General features: G+C 42.2%; 2 protein-coding genes across 2 annotated transcripts; both read left to right on the forward strand.

Annotated features, from left to right (window-relative positions):
* Positions 1-2,434: 2,434 nt before the first annotated feature.
* Positions 2,435-12,445, forward strand: bmp16 (bone morphogenetic protein 16). Its single transcript, XM_037471364.2, has 4 exons — positions 2,435-2,653; positions 3,659-3,742; positions 9,036-9,412; positions 9,924-12,445. The coding sequence occupies exons 1-4, from the start codon at positions 2,631-2,633 to the stop codon at positions 10,997-10,999; spliced, it is 1,560 nt and encodes a 519-aa protein (XP_037327261.2). The 5' UTR covers positions 2,435-2,630; the 3' UTR covers positions 11,000-12,445.
* A 13,011-nt stretch (positions 12,446-25,456) lies between these two features.
* LOC119217600 (histone H2A-like) lies at positions 25,457-26,220 on the forward strand. The gene is made up of 2 exons (XM_037471387.2): positions 25,457-25,492; positions 25,694-26,220. Exon 2 carries the CDS (start codon positions 25,701-25,703, stop codon positions 26,115-26,117), a length of 417 nt encoding a protein of 138 aa, XP_037327284.2. The 5' UTR covers positions 25,457-25,492; positions 25,694-25,700; the 3' UTR covers positions 26,118-26,220.
* Positions 26,221-26,973: the final 753 nt, after the last annotated feature.

Here is a 26,973-nt window from a genome sequence, read left to right on the forward strand (position 1 = left end):
GTGTGACTGTGTTGGAGCATCTGTCAGTGTGCATATTCATAAGAGTGTGTGGCCATTTCAAGTGGACTCAATCATCTAATGAAACCTTGCATTTGCCTCTTTATCCTGTCTTTACTTTGCTCGTTCTAACATCTAATCGTCCTTCCAAGCACGGAACACTGTGAAATCATTATTCTTCTCTTGTTTTTTGCAGTGTCATTGCCTTTTAAGACCCACTCGACGTCTCAAAACAACAAAGCATGTCGATGTACAGTATTTACGCAAAGAATGTGTCCAGCAGTCTAAACACTTTTCTCATCATGTTTTCATTAACACAAGCTGCTTGTCAGTGAAAATACAAATGTTTTTGGTGTTTGGTCTTATTAAAACCTTTTCAGCCCAGAAATTATATTCATCATTAATTTGTTTGCTGCCTCCACTCAGTGTAAAAGTCATATAACAGGTTTTGTGTTTGGATTAGATTGAACTTGAATGCCAATGAATGCAGAGGTGACACTGCGCATACCTGGGTCTAAACTGTGTATACAAGTGCCTCATTATTTGGTGAATTGTTTGAAGCTTATGAGAAAGTATATTTTTAAATGATATATAATCAAAGTTTTAAAAAAAAAACATTACTTTTTTTCAATCTTTGAAGTCTAAAAATTTCTCCAGGTGCATAAGGAAAACATCTGTGAAAAGCTAAAAACATTAATAACCCATTATATCTACACAATGAAGGCAAATCAGCCATGTTTGTGATTCAGGGTGTTTCCTGGTGAGGCATCGATAACATAGAGGGTCCAAACAATCAATCTGCTCATTTTTAGGGCTGTAAAGCGCACTTTCATGACTCACTTTCCTCAATGACGTGCTTTTCTTAGGAAAATTTGATTTTGGAAGCAGTCCGTGGACGGAGCGAGTCATTAAGCTCAATTGTTTCCATAAGTTCCACAACAACACCACATTATGTTGATCGGCGTCACTTTAAAACACTAACAGCACACATAATTGCGTATTTGTTGTTTTATAACAGATCTGTGACACAATGACACATTTACAAGTCCACAACACTCTGCTGCACAAGTGTTTGATTTTCTGATGAAATATTATAACTCAAACATGTTTGGGTAATACCCAAGCTTCTTTAAATACACCAATAAATAACAGTCTTAAAACAGCTCCTGCCAAACGTTGACAAAAACCAAGATGGCCTTGTAATTGTTACTTTGATGGATTACCAATTTCTTGCAAGCATTATGTCTGCAATTTGATTTTTACTGCATACTGAAATGAACCAAAACAACATTTGTTTGGGCTTTGTGAAATCAATCCAAAAATGTGGGTCTGCCTTTGGAAAATGCTCAGTTAACTAACAAGGACCAAACAATTTTAGTAAGCAAATTGCAGGGAATTGGAATGGCAGATAATGGAGGGGGTTAAATGGAGTTGAACACAAAGCGCGGGGTCAGATGAGGTTTGATGATGGCAACCCAAACAGGACTCCATCGTCCCACCTTGTGTTCGCTGTAATCATAGGAAAGGACAAAATAAAAAAAGAGAAGGGGCTTCGGTCGAGCCAAAACTAAAACAGAAGGTGAAGAGGGTCAGACACACCAAACAAGGTAAGCAATGAACTCAGAGTAAAACCCCCTGATCTTTGTTTCATTCATCAGTAATGAAAAAAGACAAGATGTACAACAACTAATGCAACAGTAGACAAAGGTTTATTTTGTAGCTTTCCATTTCAAGTTGGGTGAAATGAATAATCTAACTAACATTTTAGGATATTTTGGGTTTTAGTGTAGAATTTTGTGCTAGAAATGACTCTTGGCAACATTGACAGTGGGCTGTGATTGGAGGGAAGTTTGGAGAGGACAGGCGGTGGATGTCTTTGGACATGAAACTTTAACCTCAGCTGAAGGTCACACTCAGCATCTACTACACCTACAAGAAGATTCATTGAGGTGGTTGTGAAATTCAGTATAGATTCAGTGTTTCAGTCAAATTCTAATTGCCAAGAAGAGAATGTGCAATTAGACAATTTAATAATTCTCCGGCATTTAATAAAAATCTATTTATGAAATCACCCTGAATGTGGTAATGACCCAATTAGGCCATTATAAAAAAAATAATAATAACTGACAATTTTTTCCAAAAGAAAAAGTGTTTGCTCAGTACGTGCGTTTGTGCGTGAAGTTGTTCTGCTTTGGGACAAAATTACTCAGCCTCTGGAGTGAATGAGGTCTGTGGATTAAGGGGTTTCATGTATTTGTCCGGTAGTGGACGGGAAGAGCAAGTGGAGGGGACGAAGAGGAGGAGAAGGAGGAGGAGGAGAGTGATTCTCCAGATGAGATCTAATATGTGAGACGCTGCATCCTAAAGAGACGTTTTCTCATGGGTCCACACCATGAATACAAATTCCCCTCGCCGCCCGCCCTGCGTTGAAAGGACAGACGCACCTTGCTTCAACCGGCAGTGGAGACGTACTGTTTTTCTTTTTTTCACCTTAACATTTACTTCCATCCAATCACAGAACTCAACGGAGGTGACTTCATGGCAGCTGCTATGAGTCATCCATTCATACCTTTTTCTTGTAACTGTGTGCTCTTATCCACTGTCATGGCGCCTTGTGTCGGCCGAAACTTAAAATGGTGCCAACAAAAAGCAGCAGGTGAGTTTGTTAATGGAGGAATACTGGTAAAATAATCAGTGATCTTTTGTGTGCTGACCTTAGGGTTATATGGAAAAAAACGTTTTTTTTTGTGTGTGTAAAAGTGTGTGTGCAATATTGTTTGTCTGGGTGTGTTTGGTTTTAAGCACAATCATATGTGTGTGAAAATGTCCTATGCCTGTTTGTACTCATGCTTGCATGCTTCTCTGTGTGAGTGAATGAGCGAGCTTGGATGCATGCGTATATGCGCGCGAGTGTGTGTGTGTGTGTGTGCGTGTGTGTGTACGTGTGATAGAGACAGATATAGCGAGAAAGAGAGAGAAGGTGATAAGAGCAGTACAATAAATTGGGGCCGGTCTTAGTGACTATCTGTGAGGACCTTACTGGCTACGCAAGTCAATTACAGTTAAACTGAGCTTACCAGCTGGGTACTTAGTAAAGTATAGAAAATAAACAAGTGTATATGCGCGCAAGTGTATGTGTGTGTGTGTGTGTGTGTGTGTGTGTGTGTGTTAAAGAGAGGGAGGAGAAGGGGAGGAGATTTAAAAAAAGGGAGGGACAGAGGGGAGTCCAACAGAGAGAGGCATAGTAAGGCGGTTTAAGAACTAGAGGGAGTTGTTGCCGGTGATACAGTGCAGACAGACACAACTAACTTTCCTCCTCTTGCTTCCATATGCACAGCGCTAACACTAGTGTGTGTGTTTTAAACAACCCGTCCAGGCAACAGAGAAAGGGAGCTGCCCACTTGCAGAGGTCAGACAGGCAGAGAGGGGAGGGGGCGTGGGGAGCCGGTGGATGTTTTTAAGAGTTTGCTTATCTGACACTGACAACAGGATGAGAAGCTGAGCGAGCGAGCAGAGAGTGGGGAAAAACATGGAGAGAGCAGCATTACCCACAGCCTGTTTACGTAGAAGACATAGAAGAGACAGACACTGGTTACCTTGAAAGAGGTATAAAGGAAAGGGCCAAGAGGTATATAGCCCACCTTGTCCAATCTGTCCAAAGGAGCGGGAGCGAGAGCCGAGGGATCGTAACACTGGAGCTCAAGGATAAACCATGGACTCTGCACACATCCCACTACACCTGGACGTGAGTACGACATCCATTTCACACACGCACACCCACACAAACACACATCTGTCAAGCCACAGGCCACAGGAACTGTGCTGCTGAAACCATTAGTCACTCTGGGGATCAACACACACAGACACACACATGCACATGCATAATATATAAATATATACATACAGTGTCGCTCAATCAAAATCTTGTCTGGTGAGCAACTTGTCCAAGAATAATGTGCCCATTATGAGTTCAAAGAGCATAATTTCACTCACCACGGCTGCAACATACAAAGTATGAATTGGCCCTCAGTGTTAGTGCTTTAATGTGAAAAGCAGAGGTGTGTTTTTGTTCTGTATTTCACTGAGACGTAACTGTCAGACCCCGAGTGGAGCCCCTGAGCTCTCAGCAGTCACCGGTTGGACATGTCAGTGTTTCCATTGACGCTTATGCAGTGTATGTTGCGCCTCAGCCGGGCCTCCTGGTAACCACAATGCACCTGCGACACTGAGACCTCCGGGCATTCCCAGGTCCGGGACAAAAAAAGCGGAGATATTGAGGAAATAAAAAAGCAAGGGAATGAATGTTGTAAATACACGGCGACCGGTTGATGCTCGGTTCAAGCTCACTCATATGAGTCTCTGCAGGTGGTTCCTGGTCAGCCAGGTACGATGAAGAAGCAGGGAAACACGGGGTCTTCTCCACCACGAAATGTCCACTTAACCAAACGTGTGTGTTTTTCGTGTGTGTGTGTGTGTGTGTGTGTGTCTAATTCTATTTCCAACCGTACTCACATATTTAGAACCCAGCTTCACCACAGTTCTACATCTTGGCATGAGTTTCTGCTTACGTGTTAGTGCTCACTCTTGCCTGGTAGTTGGCATGTGTTAAACCCTGTATATACTGTGTGTTTGACGTCTGTGTCAGTGGCCAGCTAATTGGTCCAGCTGGGATGAATTAAAGAGCATTCAATAAAGTCCAATAAAACTACACAGCAGCCTATACCTGGAATATTGTTCTAATGATTTCATCGGTTTCGTCTAAGAAAGAGAGCAGAATCACAATTGTACAACTGTTTTGGACATTTTTCACCCTGCCTCCCGTTATATATTAACTAAAAGTTAAACATATGGAGTATAGTGCAGTCATAACCTCAAAGTAAATTATACAGACTATGACGTGCATGCTTAGTTCATATATATATATTGATGTGGCACAGTTCCAAGTGGAAAATAAGCAGCAGTTAATACAGATGTATCCTCAGAGGTGTGCACACTGTACACGTTACATCACATTTGGTCTCATGAGGCTGTCCAACCCAGTGTTTGAGTTTACTGGAGAGAGAGGATTAAACCTGTGGCATAAACGCTGCAAGTATTATGTTCTAAGAGAATGAGAAGACAGCAGAGAAAAATGAGAGCTATAAGAGAAAGGGGTGGGGGGGGGGGGGGTCAAGGAGAATGAGAGGAGGAATTTGGGAAAAGAAACACGGGAAGAACAACAGGAAGGGAAAGTTGAGGGACCAAGCGTAACATGAAGACAGCGGCGGTGGATAAATCAGCCGGCTGCGGTGACACTCCGGCCCCGTGGCCCGGCAACAGCCCGCCGCACTCTTCCGCAAAAACACCATTCATTTAAAACCGAGGGAAAGAAAGAGCAACATTGATAGGAGAGGAAGAAAAGGGGAGAGGGAGACGGGGAGAAATTGAATGGGAAGGTGCTGCAGAGATTAAAAAAAGAAAAAAACAAGATATTTTGAACAAGGAAGAACAAGAGAAATATGGCAGAGAGGCAAATTGATGGATGATCAATCAAAAGAGAGGAAGAGGGAGGCAGAAAAGAGAAAAACAGCGAAGCAGAGTATGACAGCATGAAGCACAAAGGACAAAGTTCAAGGAATGCAAAAAGGAAGAAGGAAGGGGAAAGGGAGCAGGGTTTGAAATGAACAGATAAAAGGAGAGGCACTGAGTTAGAAACGTGCCAAAAGCAAGAGATAGAAACGGACATCAGAGACCAGGGGTTTTAATCACAGAGTTCAGAAATCCACGGGGCGGGCTGGCAATGATCTCTCATCTGCTGTGCACCAGGGTCACGCCACCGTCTGCTCGGGAGGTCGGGTCTAATCTTCCTGAGCTGCATGTATGCACACGCGGAGGGGGGGGGGGGGGGGGGGGAGGGGGCGATGCTCAAACACCGCAGCTGAGGCCCTAAACCTTCATCTGCCCTTATCACGGACCCATTAGTCATACACCTTGCCTCCTGGATCCCCAAAGAACATTCGATTGGTCCAAACTCCTTCCAGAGAGAAGAAGAATGGGAAGTGTTTTTCGCACTACCTGGACTCACATAAAAAGGCTCAGAGAGCATGGATGTATGTCAACGTGATGTAGGGCAAGCTGGTTTCCGCTCGCAGACCTCGCTTCTGGGCCTAGCGCAAGTCACGACACACCCTGTTGTGCGACGACTGAACCTTTGAACCTCGGAGTCACCCGGGATGGTTTTGCACTTTGTGAGGAAAGTACAGGAGAGAGACTGTGTTGTTGTCCTTAATCTGCTTTACAAGCCTTCAAAGAATATGGGAGAGGCGCTCCAGCATAGTGTCTAATCTGTAATTGTCCTCTGCTTCGTTGCCTCAGGTGAAACGGCCCTGGGTGGGGCCGTGAGAGTTTATTGGATAGCCAGCAACAATCCCACGCTTGGAGGTGGCTTACTTTCCCAGGCCTGGCCTTTGAACCCCGTACCGCCTGAGCAACACGCAATGCACAAAAAACGTACACACCTTCACACCTCTGAACTCCTTTCAACCCCTTTTCATGGCAGTGTGGTAAGATTAGCAGCCATTACAGTGTCATTATCTGCTCGCTCGGCCATAAACGGCTCTGTTATCTCGCTGTTGAGGGCTTAATCAATTCTATGTCCCTCAGAGACACGAGGTATGGTGATAGAGACCAAAAATATGTGAAAGCTCGGACAAGGAAAGAAATAACTACAGGCTTAGAGTTCTTCTTTGAGTAAGTGAAAGACTGGTGTACTTTTATTTGAAAGAGGATTATTTGTAGTAGGTTCCTGGTTCACTTCTCTTCTACTTCAATTATGTCGAAATCATGTTCAGTTGTAGTTGTGTCTTTCCAGTGACTCCTTTGCTCAGCCCGACCTCTTCAGGTCAAGACGGCCGTTAACTTGCTGGTTTCTAATTACTGGCTCGGTTATTATTAACACCCTGCACTGCAGATGTGCAGGGTGTTAGCCAGGTCGTTGTGGTAATTACACGATTCCCTGTCTGTGGTCCTGTTCCCGCACTATCAAAGAGGGAGAGAAAAGTTGATCACTTCAGTTGAGTCAGCTAAACGAGGCTTTACTCTCTCAACACAGTCAAGTTTAATTTAAAGGAGATCCCTTGTGCGCTCTGTGGTGTTTCGGTTAGACATTTGCATCAGTTATCAAGAATAGCAAGTGATCGATGCACAATGTGGGAGGACGGGGGCATTCATAACACAAACACATCCGTTCTAAGCGCAAAGACCCTTCTGCATATGTGCAAATAATACTCTACTCTCCTTGAAAGAATAATCCAAACTGCTATTCTGTAGTTGACAGGGTATTATAAAGGTAAATAAAGGTTCACAAATGTTTGATATACAAAGCTTGTATATTTAAACATTTGTTGATTTCTTTTGATTACTTCAAAATTGTGACTTTCCAAAAGTTCCTTAGACTCACAACAATCTTTTCTTTCCCTTCAACAATAAACATCATTGTGCATCGCCGGCAATTACAACAGCATAAGGCAATAAGTACTTGAATGTAATGTTTTTTTTTAGCAAAAAGCCTTTTAGGCACCAACTACAACTGCATATGAATTGATACATATTTTGTGAGGGTTTGGTTAAACTTTGTTTACATGCTGTCAACATACGTACAATTTAAGGTATGTTTTAGAGATAAAGCCAGAATTAGAAAAATCAGCATCTCTTCCATTTCGTTTTTAGGCCCCTCCCACCAGACAAGCATGCAATTCAATCGATTTATTACAATATTTACAATTTATTTACAATTATTTATAATAGGTCATTATTTTAAAACTTCTTCATGATCGCTTTATACAGTAACCTGTACCTACTTTTGGTTCATTTCAAACCTCCTCTTTCATCAATAACCAACCACAAGGCATTTGTTTGTATACATCGTCCGAATTGTGATTGGGATCTCGATGTGTTTGTAGCCGCAATTGACCATGAGCTGTGCTGTCCTGTTATGGTAGTATACGTGATTCTAGCTATCTACGCCATCGACAGAGATGGAGGGAGGACGTTGCGAATAGTACAGCAGTGCTGAGGTCACTGCTCAGAAAAAAGGATAAACTATTACAGTTAAATCAGTCTCTCTTTTCTATACGTTCCTTCTCCTTTGTTGCATCGCTCTGCCGTGTCGGCAGTTATTGCCAATGGAGGAAGGGCAACCTTTCCTGCAACTTTACCCCAGAGCAGTCAGCCATTGAATGAGGCTCCCACCAAAGACACCGTGCGTGCGCATCTGTGTTTGAAGAATAGTCCGTAGGAGCCCCCTGTCCATGTGATTAGCCAAAGTCTCCAAACGCAGACTAAATGTTCTAAAGCTCCAAAGAAACAGAGTAGGAGTGCCAAAGTCTAGTTTTCTCTCGGGCTACTTGAATTAAAATGTGCTCAAAGGTTCATATGGATTTTTTCCCCCCCGGTTACACCAAAACAAACCGCATTGCCCAGCTTTAAATCTTCTTCACTCATGCAGACATCATTATAGAACGCGACAGACTGAATATTCCTTGGTTCATTGAAAATGAAAGGAGAAGAAAATATCTGTCATTACTCCTGCACTGGGATCTCTTCTACACACAGCAAGAATGAATTACAGAGGCTGTTTGATTACTCATCCTTAGGTGTTCAATGAAATATATGGCCCACAGGGGCATTAAGCACACCATAAATTAATAGAGAAAAAAAAGTGGCACTGTTTCTACAGCCAGGAGTATGAAGCAAACAACTTCATATGGATATGTGGACAGTAAAGTCCTTGAACATATGCCACATGGAGGCTTAAGACTGATGAAAAACTAGTGTGTCCAGGAAGGGGAAGACGTAAGCATGATATACAGAGACCTGGAGTATCTCAGGGGACCTCTTTTGCAAATACAAGGACCTAAATTCAAAAAGGATGAAAAACACTGCATAACCAGCCTTAATAGGTTTTCCTATTGATAGTAAGATTGCATCTCTTTTGACTTTTATTATTTACTTCTTCTCTTTTGTTCCCCATTTCTCCTCACCATCCTGCCCCCCTGCAGATCCACCATGTTCCCTGCTAACCTTCTGCTCCTCATGGTCCTGCTCCTACCTCAAGCCTCGTCTGGTCGCCAGGGTGGAGACACCAGCAAGACCGACCATGGCAGGGTGTCCTCCATGCCTTCCTCCTTGTCGCCCCCACCAGCTGGTTCCCTCCTCCTGGAGCCCAGTCTGGCACAGACCATCCAGAACCTCCTCTTGAGCCGTCTGGGCCTACAGTCGCAGCCCGACCCTCGGCCTGGGGTGCCGGTGCCCGGGTACCTCCTTAATCTTTACCACTTCCACCAGCAGCAGTACCATCTAGTGGAGGATCCCTCGTTTAGCTTCCCGAGCCAGCACATTGAGCAGGCCAACACCGTACGCAGCTTTCACCACAGTGGTAAGCTCACCGGTACATCCTGATGCTGTGGAACTATTTGACTGCAAATGAATAATCTTGTTGTTGTGACTCACCATCCTCACGCATCGGTGCACTCTTGGATAAGATGGGTTGTTTACAATCCGGAGGGTTTCTTTAAAAAAACATGTGTGTGAGTATACTTAGAAACACGGTGGGGAAGTTTGTTCTAGACCTGGCAAATATTTGCCGACCTATTGCTCTGCCACTCAACTCAAATTTTTGTTGAATAATTTGTTTCACATGGGGATAATAAACTAGATTTTGACACACTGTCCTTGCAGCAGGATACTAATCACACAGTGCAAGTAGGTGTAGGAAAGGTTGACTGAATACATAAGGGCCTCAAATAAAAGTTATTGAAAAGATTTCTATTCTGTTGTTAATTCCCATAAACTAAATTAATTTTCAAAACAATGCCTCTACTGATAGATTCCATCAATATTTTTATGATATCTTATGACATCATTTTCTCTCTCCCTCTTTCTCTTAGAGCCCCTTGGAGGCAGTCCTGTAGCAGTGGATCATAAGAGGGTGCATATCTCCTTCAATGTATCCTCCATCCCTCAGGACGAGAGGGTGCTCTCCGCTGAGCTTCGGCTTCTCCGCAGTGACAGAGCTTCACTAGGTCCCGGGGTCCACAGACTTAACCTATACCTCACTGAGCACCACGAGGACCCCGAACCCACCCTGCTGGAGACGAGGTTACTCACCACCGGCCTCCACGGCCATAAAGGAAGCGGTTTCTGGGAGGCTTTTAGCTTAAATGCAGAGTTCCTCCATAAGGCCCTTAGTGGGACTGGCAGTCTGGGCTTCCTCCTAGAGCTCGGAGTTGAAAACAGCACCACATTGATCCCTAAACAAAACCTCTTCCCTGCCACAGCTGACGAGGAGGCAGAAAAACACAAACAGGCCCACCTGAGAGTATGCAGGTCTGTGGGTCAGGACGAGCATAGCTGGGCCCAGGAGAGACCCCTCTTGGTGACTTACAGCCATGACGGCCGCGGAGAGCCCTTGGTCAAACACGGCAGGAGGAACCCCAACGGAGGCCAGAGGATGAGAGGGAGAAAGGGGACAAAAGACAGGACCAGGGGCAGCAGCAATAGCCGCAGTAGAGACCCGGCCTCGGGCAGGGCCAGAAAAACGGGGTACACGGTGCAGGGCTGGGGGAGTGTTCAACGAGGGGACAGCTGGAGCGACGCTGGAAGGGTGAAAAGAAACGGCGGCCGCGCTGCAAAACTGAAGCGCCTTTCTCGCAACAGGTGTCGCCGCCATCCTCTGTACGTAGACTTCAACGACGTGGGGTGGCACAAGTGGATCATCGCACCAAGCGGCTACGACGCCTTCTTCTGCCTGGGAGAGTGTCGCTTTCCTCTGGCCGACCACATGAACTCCTCCAGCCACGCCATGGTGCAAACCCTGGTGAACTCTGTGAACGGAGCCGTGCCCCGGGCCTGCTGCGTCCCCACCTCCCTTAGCCCCATCGCCCTGCTCTACCTGGACCCTCAAGACCGAGTGGTGCTGAAGAACTACCAGGACATGGTGGTGGAAGGCTGCGGCTGCCGGTAGTGAACTGGAGAACTCGGCCAGAGGAAGCCGGACGTGCATGGGGGGACACCGAGGGAATCGGGGAGAGACAGAAGCGATGAAAAGGCAGATGGTGGGAAGAAGAAACGACCAGCTAGACACGGGACAAATTGAACAGCGTAAGAAGGGTGAGGGGAGAGGAGGGAGATAAGGGATTGGATGTAGCAGCTAAACGTGAATTACGAGGAGCAAGAAACATAGTTAGAGATGAAAAGAGAAAGAAATTAAAGATGCAAAGATATAAACAGCCATAAAACAACCAAATCAAACGATCAGACAATAAGGCAGAGGAAGCTGAAATACAGTCAACACAGATTTACTGCCAGGAATGACTTTTCACGTTTTACCATTTTGCATTGATACAGCTGTTTGCACCATCAACCAACAGGCTACTTGTCCCCCACAAGAAGCCAGCGCTTTAATATCAGATGGTGTCCATTCCACATCCCAGTGTTTGCCACTCATCTCATGCAACCGTCTGACAGGCACGTGCACATGTGTTTAGTGGTGGACACACATTTTAAGCTCTGGAGCAGAATCTCATCACTTCCTCATTGACTTCCTGATGATCTGACGATCAACAGCATTAGCAATATGATGATGCCACTAGTAAGGCATCTAAACTTTGTGTGACAGTGATGTTTCGGCAGTATTTGAAGCAGGAAGTAGGGAGCATCTGTAATACGAAAGTTCATATAATGACAAACTGTTCCTCTACAAGTGCCCCTACATCACAAGATATTTAAAACCACAACAATAATGCTGGGGAACTATCATGCTATTGTTTGAATGTACTTCTATCACGATTATTTAAAAAAAGAAATTATGTACATTTATTTTGCAGACATGAAGAAAATCCAAGTGATGGTTGCCTTGTTGTTTTACATAGTTCCACTGAATGGTGATTCTAACTTAAAAGACACATTATGTATTTAAGTAGCAGCAATACTGGTGTATTAAATGGTGTATTTAATCATGAAAATATTTAAGATACCTGCACTCAGCAGAGCATACAGCAAACAAAATAAGAAAGCCTGCCGTCCACATTGGGTTATTTATGGTAGCTTTACATCCGTATAAAAATGTTCAGTGTATTGAATCAACAGTCTGTGTTACTATAATTTCTCACACATGATAGCAGACATAAGTGGTGTTGCCTTTAAAAGTTCAACTAACAAGTAAATTGAAAGCTCTGTGTATAAGTGTGTAACAACAGACCTCTTTGCTAGTCGTGTCTGCATTTGTCAAGAAAAGAAAGCAGGACAGCATCATTAAAACTGGGACTTTAGTGCCTTTCAAACATGGGCTTTAAAAGTGTTCTCTGCTGAGCTTAGTAAATGTTTTTTCCGTGTTGAATTTTTCTCTCTAATGTTAAGCAACAGCTTGTAAAGTGTTTGACAATATACCTCTAATAAACAAAGCAAACCGCACAACTGTTACGTGACTTTTCTTTCAACATCCGACAAGCAGGTACAGTAAGTGGGTAACTGCTTCAGACCTGATATACTCTTCTTTAATTTACTTTTCCCATGTTATTGCCGCCCAGGAAAATATTTTCCTCCTCGCCCGGGACGTACTGCAATAAATGAAAGTTTCATACTGAACACAAAACTGTATTATAAAGATGTCAAATATGGTTTATTCTAACCTTGTGATGTTATCTTCCATTTCCTATGGTTGATACGACGATGTGGCAGCAGATCAACACGTCCTCTTCAAGGCTCACCATCACGTAGGTGGTAACACCAGCACTGCAGTGTTGTGCGTCACGTTTTACTACGTGCTTTGGGCACGGAGGCCTGCATTTTTCGCTGAAATTTTGCGTTCGACTTTTACCAATTGTCGGGAGTGCACTTGTGTGTGTGTGTGTGTGTGTGTGTGTGTGTGCATGTGAGAGGGTGAGCGTGTGTCAAGGCAGGAAAGAAAGATGAAGATGTGTTATCCGATACCATGTTCACAGTGTGTGCCTCTGCTCTTGTAGATAACTCTTAGTGCCAGTATATTTCATCTCATGGGCTGTAACACATCACGGTTCACTTAATGGTTGACTGATAACCTCTGGCCTTTTCCTCCATGACCCCCAACTCATTCTACCTTCCTGACTCATCCGTCTCTCTCACCCTTCAGCTTCTCCTTTGCAAATCACAGGTTCTTTAACTGCGTTTTTATCTCAGCCTATTTGTCATTCGTCTGCCCATCTTGACACACTTTTTGCCTACAAACCTTTTACCTCTTTAACCTATGGACTCATTCTTCTCACAGCTGCTAGATCAGAAACAGGTGCTTAGCAGTCCATTTGTCCCTCGTGACGGATCTCAGTGCGTCCAGATAAGTCCTGACCTGTTAGTTCTATGTCCTCATTGCAAAATAAATAAATGATATGGGAAATGTCCCTTTAAAGCATGTTACATTACAGTATGTAGCATTTGGGGAAATCCATTGGCAGGAATTGAATATAATATTATTATGTTGTCTTTCAAGCTGAACTTTGAGGAGGTTTTAGACATCTAGACTATTTTCTATCAGATGGAATGGTGGAGTCTTAAAAACAATTATTATTAGAATTATTATATACCAGCACCAACAGCTTTACCGACTGATACAAGGGGATAGCCTTCAGACTGCTGCAGGCTGGACATATTTCCTTCATTAGAACTGGCACGACAGTCTTCTCACACTGACAGAGGCAGGCTTGTGTGTCCCTGGTGTCCCCTGTAGACTCAGCTTGCTCCACAGAAACTTCCACCTCCCTGTTCGAGTGCTGGGTCAACGGCTCAGCCCACCCAGTGACAATATATGAAATTTAAGGATACCCGCCTAAAGAATGTCTTGGATAACTGATTTTTATATTTCAATATGATGATTAAATAAACTATAAATTGGACGATTGTGAGAACACAAATGCACACAGCACTGTTTTTCTGAAAACTTTCTCGAAACTTTTTTTCTATGTAAAAAGGAGAACAGCTATTTGGGAAGAAGGTGTGGGTTCCCAAAGACGCAGAGCTGCAAACTGTTTTTTAAACAGTGATGATAAATAAAAGCCAAGATGACAGTGATATACCAGCAGCAGAAGTACCGAGGCATCACGTATACTGCCGGGTTCACAGAACCTTAATGACTGCAAAATGTTCACTTTTGGACATCAGAAACGGTTTTAAATCATGCTAACCCCTTAAGTACACTAAATTGCAGTTTGATACATATAGTGTGTCACACAATAAAATGGTAGTGTCCCAAATCACTGCAGCAGATGTGGATGTATCTACCAGTTGTATGCTACTGCTGCAGCTGCTGAGTTGGTGCTTTCAGTCTAGAAAACAGATAGCGAGGGTTTGGGGTTTAGCCTCCGTGCTTCAAAGAAAGACTCTTGCTGGACCTCCGGGTCGCGGAGTGAAGCAGGTGCAGGGCGTTGAAACGCCGGGAAGGCCCGACAGGAAGCTGTCCCGTCACGAGGCAGAACCCTGACCCCTGCAGTTTGTCTCTCCATGTGCGCATCTCTTATTTTTTTCTCCCACACATATTTGATTGTGTGCTTGATATGACAGAAATAGCTGTTGTCCTAAATTCATTGGTATACTATGTATACCAAAAGATACCAGAGTACACACCAAATGAAGTTTCATTCTCTTTCTCCTCCTTTTCCGTCTGTCCATCTCCTCCTTTTATGTTTCTATTTATTTAGTTATTTAGCAGGGACCATAAACACAAATCAACAGTTAGCCAGAGAGGCTAATGATTTAGACAGCATAGAATAACTCAACTTCTGATCAAAATGTATAGACAAACAGACAAAAAAAAGAAAAGTGTACGTCATTAGACATCTCTGTCTTCCCTTAGAGCTCATTATGCAGATGCGTTCCATGCTTGATTGGGAATTGTATATTTAATATCCCTACTTTCTCTGGCCACTTATGGTTTGCTAGTGACACTTGAGGCATACTCACACTAAATTTGTAAAGAATTTGTCACTCGGTCTTTCATGTTTTACTGATATAGACAAATGTTGCATGTTGCATAATTGATAGCCAAAACTATCAATTTGACAAAAATTGTAATTAACTTTACTAAAATGATTTATTGAAGCCAGACGATCCCCCTTGACATGTCACCATCATAATCTGTGTCCTCATTGCCTTCCTTCGCTCAAATCAAAAGGCCCAGACTAGCAGGTTAAAAGCAGTGTAGACAGGTCCATCCCCGATTGTTAGCTGCTGATGAGCCAACGTACATACAGCAAACAGAGAGAAAAGTACTGAATTACTGAAACACGGCCTATGGAGAAAAAGAGAGAAAAATATAAGGAGCAATCAAGTGATGAAAGAATAGAGAGAAGACAGGGAGAAAGACAGGAGTTGGTGGCCAGTTGTTTGTTTACTATGAGGACTTTGCTCTTCTCCAGATGTTTCGCAGCACACAGAGGAAAAGGGAGAGAGAGGAGGGTGTGGGGACGAAGGAGAGAGACAGCAACAGAAGGACGTGAGTGAGGTTGGCAGTTTGGACTCATCGCGGAGTATTTACGACTTGCACATTCAAAGTGCTACGAGGTCGCTTACCAGGAGTCATGGTAAGAATGCCGTGTCACAGGAAAACAGAGGAAACAAACACCAGGCCCAGCGATGAGTAACCACATTCTCCTAAATCACCTTGAGACGTAAAAAACACAAAGGGAAAGGTCAATACATAGAGTGAAAATCACACAATATGTTTACCTACAAGTCAATAACTCATGTGATCATGCAGAAAGAAACGTGCTATATTTCTTCCACATGTTCCTCTAATCACTGGCTATGTTTCCAGATATTGGGACTTTTTTGTAGGAATGAAGGGACTTAAAGCTCAAGATTTTAGTTTGCTGTTCAATTTTGCAAAGTGATATGAACAAGCTCATCTCTAAGTGCAAGGGGAGCTTTCAGTGTATCATGATGTAGACGCTGTCTGCTGCAGAGTCCATCTATATCTACCGGCTAATAGAGGGAGGAAGGCAGAACAATTATGCAAGAGAGTGACAAGAGACGGAAATTACTTAAAACTCAAAAACGGGGCCTTAAATGTATTCACTTTAATAATGTGAGAGGCCAATGTAATCCCCCTTCTTCCTGCATCAAAGCCACATAATACAGCGGGGACACTGGCTGAGCTTAAATAACAGTCTTTGGACCACTACGATGTTAGAGCTTAAAAAAAAGTCCATTGAGCTTCATCACCATGGGGGATTTTTCTAAAAAAAGAAAAGACCCCCCCTGTTCATCTCGTCTCATAGGTATCTTTGTACAAGGATGTTTTCACTATTCTTTTCTTTTCCAATCCAGATTCCTTTATTGAAATTGCACATGTATCTAAGTCTAAAAACAGGGCTCATAACAGGCGCAAGAATAACTACAGGGCCCATCACCGAGCAGCAGCGGTACACGGTGCTCCTGAGAAGCATCAACACAGGCCGCAGTCTTTCCAACCTTCCAAAAAAGTAACAGGAGGGAAAGAAAAAAAAAAAACTTAAGACGAGGAGAGGGGAAAGAAAGAGAGAGAGAGAGAGAGGAGAAGGCCTGGCGTAAAGATTAGATTAGCACTTTAAAACATCTGTGAACCCGTCCGGCTACGCTTCCCCACAGATTTGGGCCTGATCTCACATTTTCTTTCCTCCACTTTGCCTCCCCTGCTTTCCACCTCTACTTCCTCTTTCCTCCACCCTCATCCCCCTTTTGTGGTTTAATCTGTTCTGTTTGATCTGTCATTGGCGTTGTACTTATAAGGCTAAGGACTGGTGTAGTTATATATTTTTTTTACTGTTATTAGCAATTATTGACTGCCATGCCGGATTTGTTCATGCCACTGTGCAGATCTAACAGCTCCTGTAAAAAGAATAATTCTGACCAGAGAAAAAAACAGCCATTGGACTCCACACACACACACACACACACACACACACACACACACACAGACTTAGACAACCACAGCATCAACACTCCCTTCTTCCCAGGGTTTGTTTATGGAGGACACCACAATGTGTGTTATAAACACCCTCTTCTACCGTCCATCTTGCCACGTTGAGGTGAGAGACAACATGCCTCCTAATTCTGTTCATATCACTGTTGTGCATCCATTGGAGGAAGAAAGCACTGTCCTGGTTCAGAGGAAAAGCGTTTCCTCTGCTCCTTTCCCCTTTAGCTATGGATTTCTTTCCAGCAGCGTTGAGCTGTAACTCCAAAGGGAGGAAGGGTGGGAACAGTATTAGACAAAGCGATGGAAAGACTGATATATACTAATCTCCTCTGGTGGGCTGGTAAAGACTCAATTATTCTTTCCTAAAATCAAGAGATGAGGCAAAACTCTTGAGGGACCACAGGAATGCCAATAAAAAACAAAACGTGTACGGAAAACTGTGTATACTGAATTGAACTTCTCTTGCACCATGAAAGCTCTCTTAAATGTAAACTCTGTTCAGTGAATTCCAGCCCACTAAAAGCTTAATGTATTCATGTAAAGCTTCATTGGCTGTAACACAATAAATGCATATTAACTTATACTTACTTATACGAATATATGATCTGTAGACTCTTAATTCAAATTTAAGACACATACTGTACATTTAAAGTTTGTAAAAGTAAATAGTAATACACATTGAAGAGGTGTGTATAGGCTGGTTTTAATGATTATTACAAGGCCCTGGTTTTTGTTGCTTTTCCAAAACACAAAACACAAGTAAAATGGATGGATTCAAATGTGTATTTGTTGGAACATCTTTAATCATTAGCAGACTTTAGATAGTTTAGTTTATCAGTACTAGAAACGCGTTACTGTCGCCACCTCAGCCAACATGACCCCAGAAAGCAGTGCATGCAGCCAACAGACTGATCTCAGGATTCTTCTGATCGCCCTTGGCATACGTGCACAAAAATGTTCCTAACTGAACTACAAAAACAACGTTTCTCTCATTTTTCCATTGTAAATAAATTGATCATCAAAAAGAAGCAGCAAGAAACAGTTATACGCCAGAAGATTATACCCACAAAAGGTTATGTACAAATTTTCTTTACCTAGGACTATTATATTTCAAGATGACAGTCTAAAGTTGACTGAAAATTATGGACATATTGTTAAATGTCACAATCAAATCACAGATTGTATTGGCCCAAAGTCCATGTGAGTGGGAGTAATGGAAACATAATGCTTGTTTTATTGGCGCAAATGGTCCACATCTGTAGCTTTACACTTTTGATGCAACATAATTCCTTTATTTGGCAAATTATTTGATAGACGCCTGACAGAGTGCCACAGATCGCACTTTGAAAACAACCAATCTGCCAAAAAAATGTTAAATGTGAGAGAACTGTGCTTAAACAGGAAGCTTGATAGACATAGCGATCACAACCAAATAGGGGGCAGCTTAGTGAATAATCAGTTGTCAGCCTGTTGTGAAACTCCTCTCGTTTTTTGAGCTGATGTATTATTTCCCCTCTCTACTTTTCTCTGGCTGCACTCAAATACAACCTTACTTTAATTCAAAATCCAGACAAGTTCACCATCAACCAGATGTCCATCTGAAATCAGCTCCAACAAAACAGATCACATGGTCCTGCAGATTCAGGTCTGTGTCTGCATCCGTGTGTTACAGCGTTTGTGTGTGTGTGTGTGTGTGTGTGTGTGTGTGAGTGTGTGAGTGTTTGTTCGTTGTGTGTTTTGAGTGTGTTTGAGTGTGTCGGGATGCTATGTACCATTTGCCAGAAATTTGACAACAGCCAGTAGGAAGGAAGAGAAGTGAGGCCAGTAAGAGGCTGTGGATCATTTCCATCCTAGACCCTTACGAGACATCAACAAAGTCTGACGTAATAGCAATGAGCACCAAAGCAGGTGTTGATGTTATACTTGTTTTGAAGATGCCTCGCAGAAATTGTTGCAAACTCCCTGGTAGTCTAGTCTGAAATAGACATTCGTATTGGGGTTTGGTCACAGCATGGAAACACCAAAGAACATCACGCACACAAGATTATAATTCATTTATTCAGGAAGAAGCTCAGGAACTGAAAGCTCAGGAGGGTGTTAATGGTATTAAACCCTAAACGATGGTAATCGCAGCACGAGAGAATGTGATTAAATCTATTCGAGCACAGCATTCAAAAATAAGAAAGAATATTGAGAGGTAATGAAATGTGAGAGCATTAATTTGTCAGTGTGTACCTATAAAATGCCGATGTTTATTTCAGGATCCATAAAAATCTGTTTGTTGAGTTGATAAAATGTTAATAAAAGATGATTAGATATTTGAAGCGGTGCCTTACTGCCTCCAGGGTTGTTTTACTATTGTTACTGGTGTTTACAGGTGTCTGATCTGACTTGTGTTGTATACACTCTGATGTGCACTTCTTAAACATATACTGTTTAGTTAGACTTGATTTGTCAAATTCATGACATAATGACATGAGGTAATTCTTTGATTCTTCCTGAGCATTTCAGATTGAGTTTACACCAATAGTGAACTTCTCAGAGATAAGCTTCAACACTTTACTCAGTCCATTGGTCATTCTCTTCAACCCTCTGTCCCCTTAGTCCCCTTCCTGTCTTGTTTTGGCCAAGGCCACAGCACAATAACATAAATCACAGATCTGTTATAGCCAGTATGAGAAAAACAAGCCTGAAGCTCTGAGCATATGCTCTTGCCTCTAAAACACACAGACATACACAGACATGCATGCAAAAAAATGACAAGCCCTGAGCTGTCATCACAGGAGCCAGAATGCTGCAACAGATTATTTTTATACACATTGACATGCAGGGAGGGACAGTGCAGAGGCATTGTGTGGTCCAGATGGGAGAGGGAAGAAAGGATGAAATTTTGGAACAGTAGGAAAAGGCAGATGGAGTAATGTGAGTAAGAGAGGGAACATGCAGAAATGAGCAACCAGGCCGTTATAAAATAATACAGAGGCAATCACAAAAGCTGCTTCATGATCTCTGCGTATCGGAGTAGATGAGTAGCAGAGGTAATGCTAGACCACTCGGGAGTGATTGCTGACCTATAAACTGGTCTAAAAGGTCTTTTGAATAAACAGTGTAGACTTACTGTTCTGTTAGCAGCTGTGCTAACAGCTATAACCTTCACAGGTTCGCGCAACATTCCACTAATTGAATATTTGGGCTGAGAGCAGGAAGCAATTCCACTTCCGCCTTGTTGAAGGTTTAGGCCCTATCCTCCTCTCTTTGCCTTACCCTGATATTCTTACTCTAAACCTAACAATCGCACTACATATGCATGAACCTGACCAATGTAACCAACGAAGGCAACGAGTAAAAGCCATTTAGTGGCAACCTAGGGAGAGGCTTGCCTTTGCCATAGTAGGATTTGTTACTTAGGGTACAGTAATGTATGAGTGGGGCAATCTGAGGGTACCATTGCATCACTGCCATTAGCATAATTAGCCTTTTCCCCTTTTCAGGAAATCTCCCCGCTAGCGTGTTAGCTCGATAGTTACACCCACTAGTATAACAAGTATGTAACCAAGCTTCTAATAGAAGATAAATTACATAAAGAAACATGAAAGTATTGCCAATGTTGTTTCACTTATTGGTAAAACTGACTGAGTGGCCTAATCAGCTGCAAAAACATTCATGGTGTCGCCCCGTCCATCCTCTTGGGCCTCCCTTTGAATCAGAGCACCGGAGGGACTCTGGACATTTTCACCTGACAGTTGGTTCCCCTGAACTTTCTTCATGTCAATTTGAAGAAGAAAAAAAAAGTACATATTGTCAAGTCTGATATAAAATGCTCGGATTCAAGTTCATGTTTTTATGTTTGATTTTTTTTATAAGCCGTGGCTTACTGATTGACATCCTGGAAATGGTTTCTGTCAAAGGAATCAGAGGTATTCTGAGAAACGTCCAGCTGTGAAATAGAGTAATATGTTGAGTTTATTAGCGGGCAGGGATGTGCAGCCTGTGTCGTAAAGAAGGTGATATTGTGTGGGAAAGGACTGGCGACAACAATTTTTGTTATAGAATGGAGGAACCAGTGATAAAAATGGACAGTAAACTGAATGGCAGAAGTCCCTTGCTCTGTATTTCCCTTTTTTCCAACTCGGTCAGCAGGGGAATGGCACAACGAGGAGGAGGAGGAGGAGAAGGAGGAACAGGTTCCAGGACTGCCACTTCCTACATGGTGGTTCTCACGGAAGCAGCAGGGGTGGGAACAGGAAACTCCCCAAAACACATCACAGACAGGCGGAAATGAATATTTAGAGAAATGAAGTGTGTGAATTCCTTTGTGTGTGTGTGTGCGTCCGGGTGGCTTGGTGTGTGTGTGTGTGTGTGTGTGTGATGAAGTACCAAGGGTATAAGGAGGAGCAAGAAAGGACAGGAAGGGCATTGCATTTATTTTTTTAAAGACTTATACAGTAGAGCCAAAACAAGTTATGACTGAAAAGAACCAGAGAAAAACAGATGGAGGAATTAAAAGTGAAGAGGAAGGGGAGTTTTGCACAGGTGGGATAGACGGATGAGTGGCTGGGTGGATGATGGAAAATATCTTTGTCCTTCGTTGTTACTTCAGATGACGTGGCAACGATTTGCTTTGCCTTTCTTCTTCTGGTCTATCCCCACACACTGGAGTTCAGTTAGCAGATTAAATCCTTCGGCAATCTTATACCTCCCGAGGCCCACCCTCTGTTTTCATAATGTTTTTTTTATTGGGAAACCGGTAACATGTGGTGTGGACATATGGTAGCCATCACAGCTGGCTTAGAATCTGAGGAGGATGAAGGATGCGTAGGATGATGCAAAAGCTGAGGAAGGTGGAGAGGAGAAGAGAGGAAAGAGGATGGTGCAAAAGAGGGAGGGCCGGAAAGGATAAAGAATTCACTATTTCCAGAAATAGTAAGCACAGGAAGGAGTAGTTTTGGGAACAGACATAACCCAACGTTAGTACTCTGCCTTAGCAGGATGACCAAGCTAAGCAGAACGATTCACGGTCCCTCCCCTCTAGGTCAGCCATAGTAAACAAGACTAACTTTGAAATATCCTTGTTAGCCTCATTTGACGCAGACTCCTGAAACCTTGTATTAGCTCCAGCTGAAGACATTATTGATACCTACAACCAACAAAAAATGTCTGGGTTTGTCTGTGCCTCTTAAACCAAGTATGTAGCTTAAAGGTAGCCAAAACCAGCAAGGTCATTAGTCAACTTAACAATCTCTCCAAAAGCTTTCAGGCCCTCATGTGTATTTAACTGAAGTTTTCACTGATTTACGGTTGAGATATTATTGACATAATCCAAAATGACTTCACTTTAGCATTCACTGAACACAGACTGATGGAGTCTGGTGCCTTCCTGCTTCATCCGAAGCTCCCAAAATGTGTCAATCTGAAAGGACAAATGTTGGAGTGGCATCAATGTACTAGATACCTAAATGTTCCTTTAAATGCTGTTTAAGAGCAAAGTTCAAATCAATGTTAAAGATGCAGTGTGAGATTCTCCTCAGAATAACACTTTGAGGCATAATCTCTCAATGTCCTCCTTTATGTAATGGGACTCCATGAGTCCAGGCTGCTGCAAAATCAGTCATTGAAAAACAATCATAGGGCTTGCCGGCATTTTCTTACGGAGGCGACAGACTTTGAGCACCTAAGCATCCTGGGACCTCAAGACACCCGACTGCATTGTGGGTGTCCATAAGGGTTCATAATTAAAGTGGATGCACTCAGAGAATGACTCCCTCTCCGATTATTGTCTGAAAACCTCAAATTTATTTTGTCTTTATTGACTGCAGATTACACGAGGGGACAGACGTATTTCACACCTTTTTTTCTGCTGCCAATGAGGCGTTATGAGGCTAATGCCGCCGTCATGAAAATGTGTGAATTTGGAATAAGTGCTCTATGATGAATATGCTATTATCTGTTGAAAGAAGTGTTATTTCCAGGGTCAGGGTTTGCCCTTTGTAAATTGGCAGAAATTCAGATATGAACATCACTCTTTCCATAAGAAAGCATGTCTGTAATCATACGGAAGAAGTAATTGATCCTCTCCTTTGTTTCTTGTTTTAGATCCATCGCTTTCCCAAGATTGTGCGCAATCTCCTTTAGTCCATCGCTGACATCTCCATAAAAGTGAGTAAAGGGGAAAAACTAGAAGTAAAAGTAACAGCAATCAGCCTAAAAGCTACATGTTTAGATGTATTACTGCTCAGAGAAGAGAGAAAGCACGAGGCTGCCTTCACAGTTTACCTGTACACCTGTCTACTTGAAAGACTTTTGAAAAAGATGTACCTGTAAATTCAGAAGTCAATTTGATAAGAAATAGCATATCAGGAAGAGATAAGGTGTTACTTTTAGTGGATTTGCGGACCTGAAAGAATTTGTGTCTGGTTTTGCCTTCAATCTGTAAATTTGATCATATGTTCGGATCATTTTGTGACTTCCTCCACTCCCCTTTTCGTCTCCTCTTCTTACTCGGCAGCAGACTGCAAACTTCAGTGTTAGTAGCTACTGTTGCTAATAAATACAGACTGCCTTCAGCCTTTATCTAAACTCTCAGGAGAATGGCCCAAAAAAAGTCTGGCTTGCTTCAATGATGACAACTCACGATGATGAAAAACTACAATTCATGCACTGATCTATTCTCTACTGAATGCAAATAAATTGTGTTAGGAACCAATTCATTGTATGCACTGGCTTTATACTTTACATACTTGAAAGTCAGGCTACAGGAACATGCATCATGGGAACTGCTCGGTGACAGCTTGGGAGTCCTGTCTTGTCCTCCTTGTGTCGGGAGGATGTTGAGAGGTTGAGCCGAATCACATCTAATCTGTCCAAGGACAACCTGCAGGGAAGGTCCCGTCTTAATTTGTCTTCCTGCTGCTCTCCACTTGGCTCTTTGCCATGTTTTAAAGTAAATCTCAACAGTCAAAATGTCTCTCTGTATCTCTCCACCATATCTCACCGTTGATGCATGGGGGGGGGCAAACAAAAGCTTCAAAGTGTGAAGCTGGTTGGTTGCCTCAAAGGTTGGCAATGAGTATATTGAAAATAACAGAGCTACAGTCATTGCTGTGATGCAACAAAAAAAAGAAAGCGACAAAACATTTTGAAAAAATGCCGAGGCCTCTTCATTTTTTAAGATGGTTTTTATCTGCAGTCGGAGATTGCTCTATTACCATGGCAACGGATGTATTGAAATACAAATTTACATTCTCAAAAAAGCCATCTGCAGCAAATGGATTATGGAAATATAAACAGTATTAAACTGGCAGCAAACTAGAAGCCTATTTTGAATTGGGTTAAAAAGCCATTAAATGGACCATGGTGACAAACTTATTATTTAAAATATTGTTTACAAAGTGAGGAATTAACGCTGATGATTAGTTTAAGCTGTGTTAATGCTCAATAATTACACAAACCAATACTGGTTTTAAAACACGGGCTATCAGGTTAAGGTTACTAATCATACGTTTTTTTTTCTGATTCTGATGAAACGCCTGAATACACAGTGGAGATGAGTCATCATCACTCTGACTATAAAGCAAACTCAAACTCAATGAGACAGACCCAGTCGGGGACCCAATCATGAAGTGTGGTTTTATAAATGCTCCTTTATTAAGAATATGTAACATATAATAAATAATAAAGATGACCTTCAACAAACAAGAAGTTCAATCTGAGGTCTGTGCTGCCATCTGCTGTTGGCGTTTTTTATTAAGCACATTATGAGTTGAGATTCATTCAAATAGGGATAGATGACATGCACTGTTATCTGTTAGATGTTTAAACAACTTTTTTGAGCAGCATGAGTTTCTGAAAGGACTTTTTGGATGAATTAATACAAATTTGATTCAAGGTGTTTACACAGTGGAGCATATAGAGTTCAGGAGTCATTAAACACATGTGTGGAAAATTCACTTTTACTTTTATTTGTCTCGCACTGTGCATGCGTTGTTTTAAAAACAGAAAACGTTTAGCTGTGTTCACTTTAGGACATAAATAGAACAGAGTGAAAGGCTCTGGGGTTTTGAGACATATTTAGAATGAAATTTAATCGGTTTGTTCAATCATTGTTTTTTTAAGCTCTTTTTTGTTTCTTAATGGCAGCCATTGGCATTCAAACCGAATGAATTTGTCAATTTCCTAAGATGTTCTTTCTACTCCAACAATAAAGTTAATTCCCAATGCAAAAGCCGAACCCTTCACCTCATCTGATCCAAGTAGATTGTCCTACTTGTCTCACACCATACCTTCTTCCAGCTATTTCTTCATTCCTAAGCCTTTTCTCAGCGCTAACACTGTTCCTTTTATAACTCCTTCAATGGCCTTCAGGACGGCCTTATTCCCTTTGAAAAGAAATCTGATTCTTCCAGATTCATTAGCATTTAGCAGAGGAGTCAGGTGTCAGCAATCAACCAATTACTGACTGACTCATATAAAAGCAGCATTGCTTTCTTCCAGTGTATAGCTTCTGTCCTAACGTGAAGGAAGTGCACAATACTGGTGAGTGGTGGTTAAAGTTGAGGATTTTTTTTACAGCAAAAGGAATGAGTTTATGAGTACTTAGTGCATTTCAAGACTATGTTTGTGCTAATGTTTAAATGTTAACCCAAATTCTGTACACTGTAATTCAAATTTCAGCAGCTGTTTTGGTAGTCTTTGCTATTTTGAGTCCAAATATATATTCATTTCCACCCAATTTAGACTAAAGATGTCTGGCCGTGGAAAGAAAGCTACACCCAAACCAAAAAGTGTTGTGTCCCGGTCCGTCAGAGCAGGCATCACTTTCCCAGTGGGCCGCATCCACAGGCTACTGAAGAAAGGCAACTATGCTGAGCGGATTGGAAATGGCGCAGCAGTATACTTTGGAGCCGTACTGGAGTATCTCTGCGCAGAAATCCTGGAGCTTTCCGGAAATGCATGTCGTGACAACAAGAAGCACCGCATCTCTCCTCGCCACATCTTGTTGGCAGTGAAAAATGACGAAGAGCTCAACAGACTGCTCGCAGGGGTCACCATCTCTGACGGTGGCGTCATCCCCAACATCCAGGCAGTTCTTCTCCCAAAGAAAACCAAGTCGACCAGGGATGATAGCTCGGCAAAAGATGTTCAGTCTCAAGAGTTTTGATTGTGAAATGTAGATGTTTTTTTAAAAGTTTGTAATAAAAGTTTTCTAATTTAAAAAGGTGACTATTTTGTAGCGCTAAATTCTTTACAGAAACCATTCATTTAAACGGCAGGTTTCTCTGAATGCTTGGCAAGTGCTTTAATTCTGACTTGTAGTTCAGAAAATATCACTTTTTTTTAGATCTTTAGGGACCCATTGTCTTATAGGTAACACTTGGACTAATGTCTTAACTAGCAAATTGCACAATACAGTTGACCTTTGAGATTTTAGTTCACGTTTGGCTCCCAGGATTTGAGCTGAAATGTCAACTGTCTCATTAAATCACCATTTCAAAACCGCTCACATTAAAGAAGGGCAGGCAATTTGTTTTTATTCACTCTCAAATGGAAGCTTTTACAAAACTGACCTGTGACTCCCTTGGTTGTGTAATGTATTGCCCCCATGACCTATTTTATCTGGAACAGATTCCAAAACAGTTCTGCGGACTTGGCCCTCCTAAATATTTGCTTTTTTTAAAAACAAAATTGAACTTTATTAGACTTTGAAAAACTCTTCGCTAAAGTCAGAATTCACTTCATGGTTGTGCCCAAGAAAATGTAAAACCATGTGTCAGAAGGTTGAATAAATCGAGGGCAAAAATGCGACAAACTTGTTGCTAAACGCAACATTCATTAACATCAAACTGAAAAATACACTTAATTTGTGGAAGATTAAAAAACAGTACATAGCAATCAATATAATCTATGTTTTGGAGTAAAATAAAAAAATAAGCGAACTTTATAACTATACTTTTGACATTTGCTCTAAATCTATCGTTTTAGCAACAGTTTGTAACACTGCGTCTGTTGAACGCACC

Source organism: Pungitius pungitius, chromosome 3 (assembly GCF_949316345.1).
Source record: "Pungitius pungitius chromosome 3, fPunPun2.1, whole genome shotgun sequence".
NCBI lineage: Eukaryota > Metazoa > Chordata > Actinopteri > Perciformes > Gasterosteidae > Pungitius > Pungitius pungitius.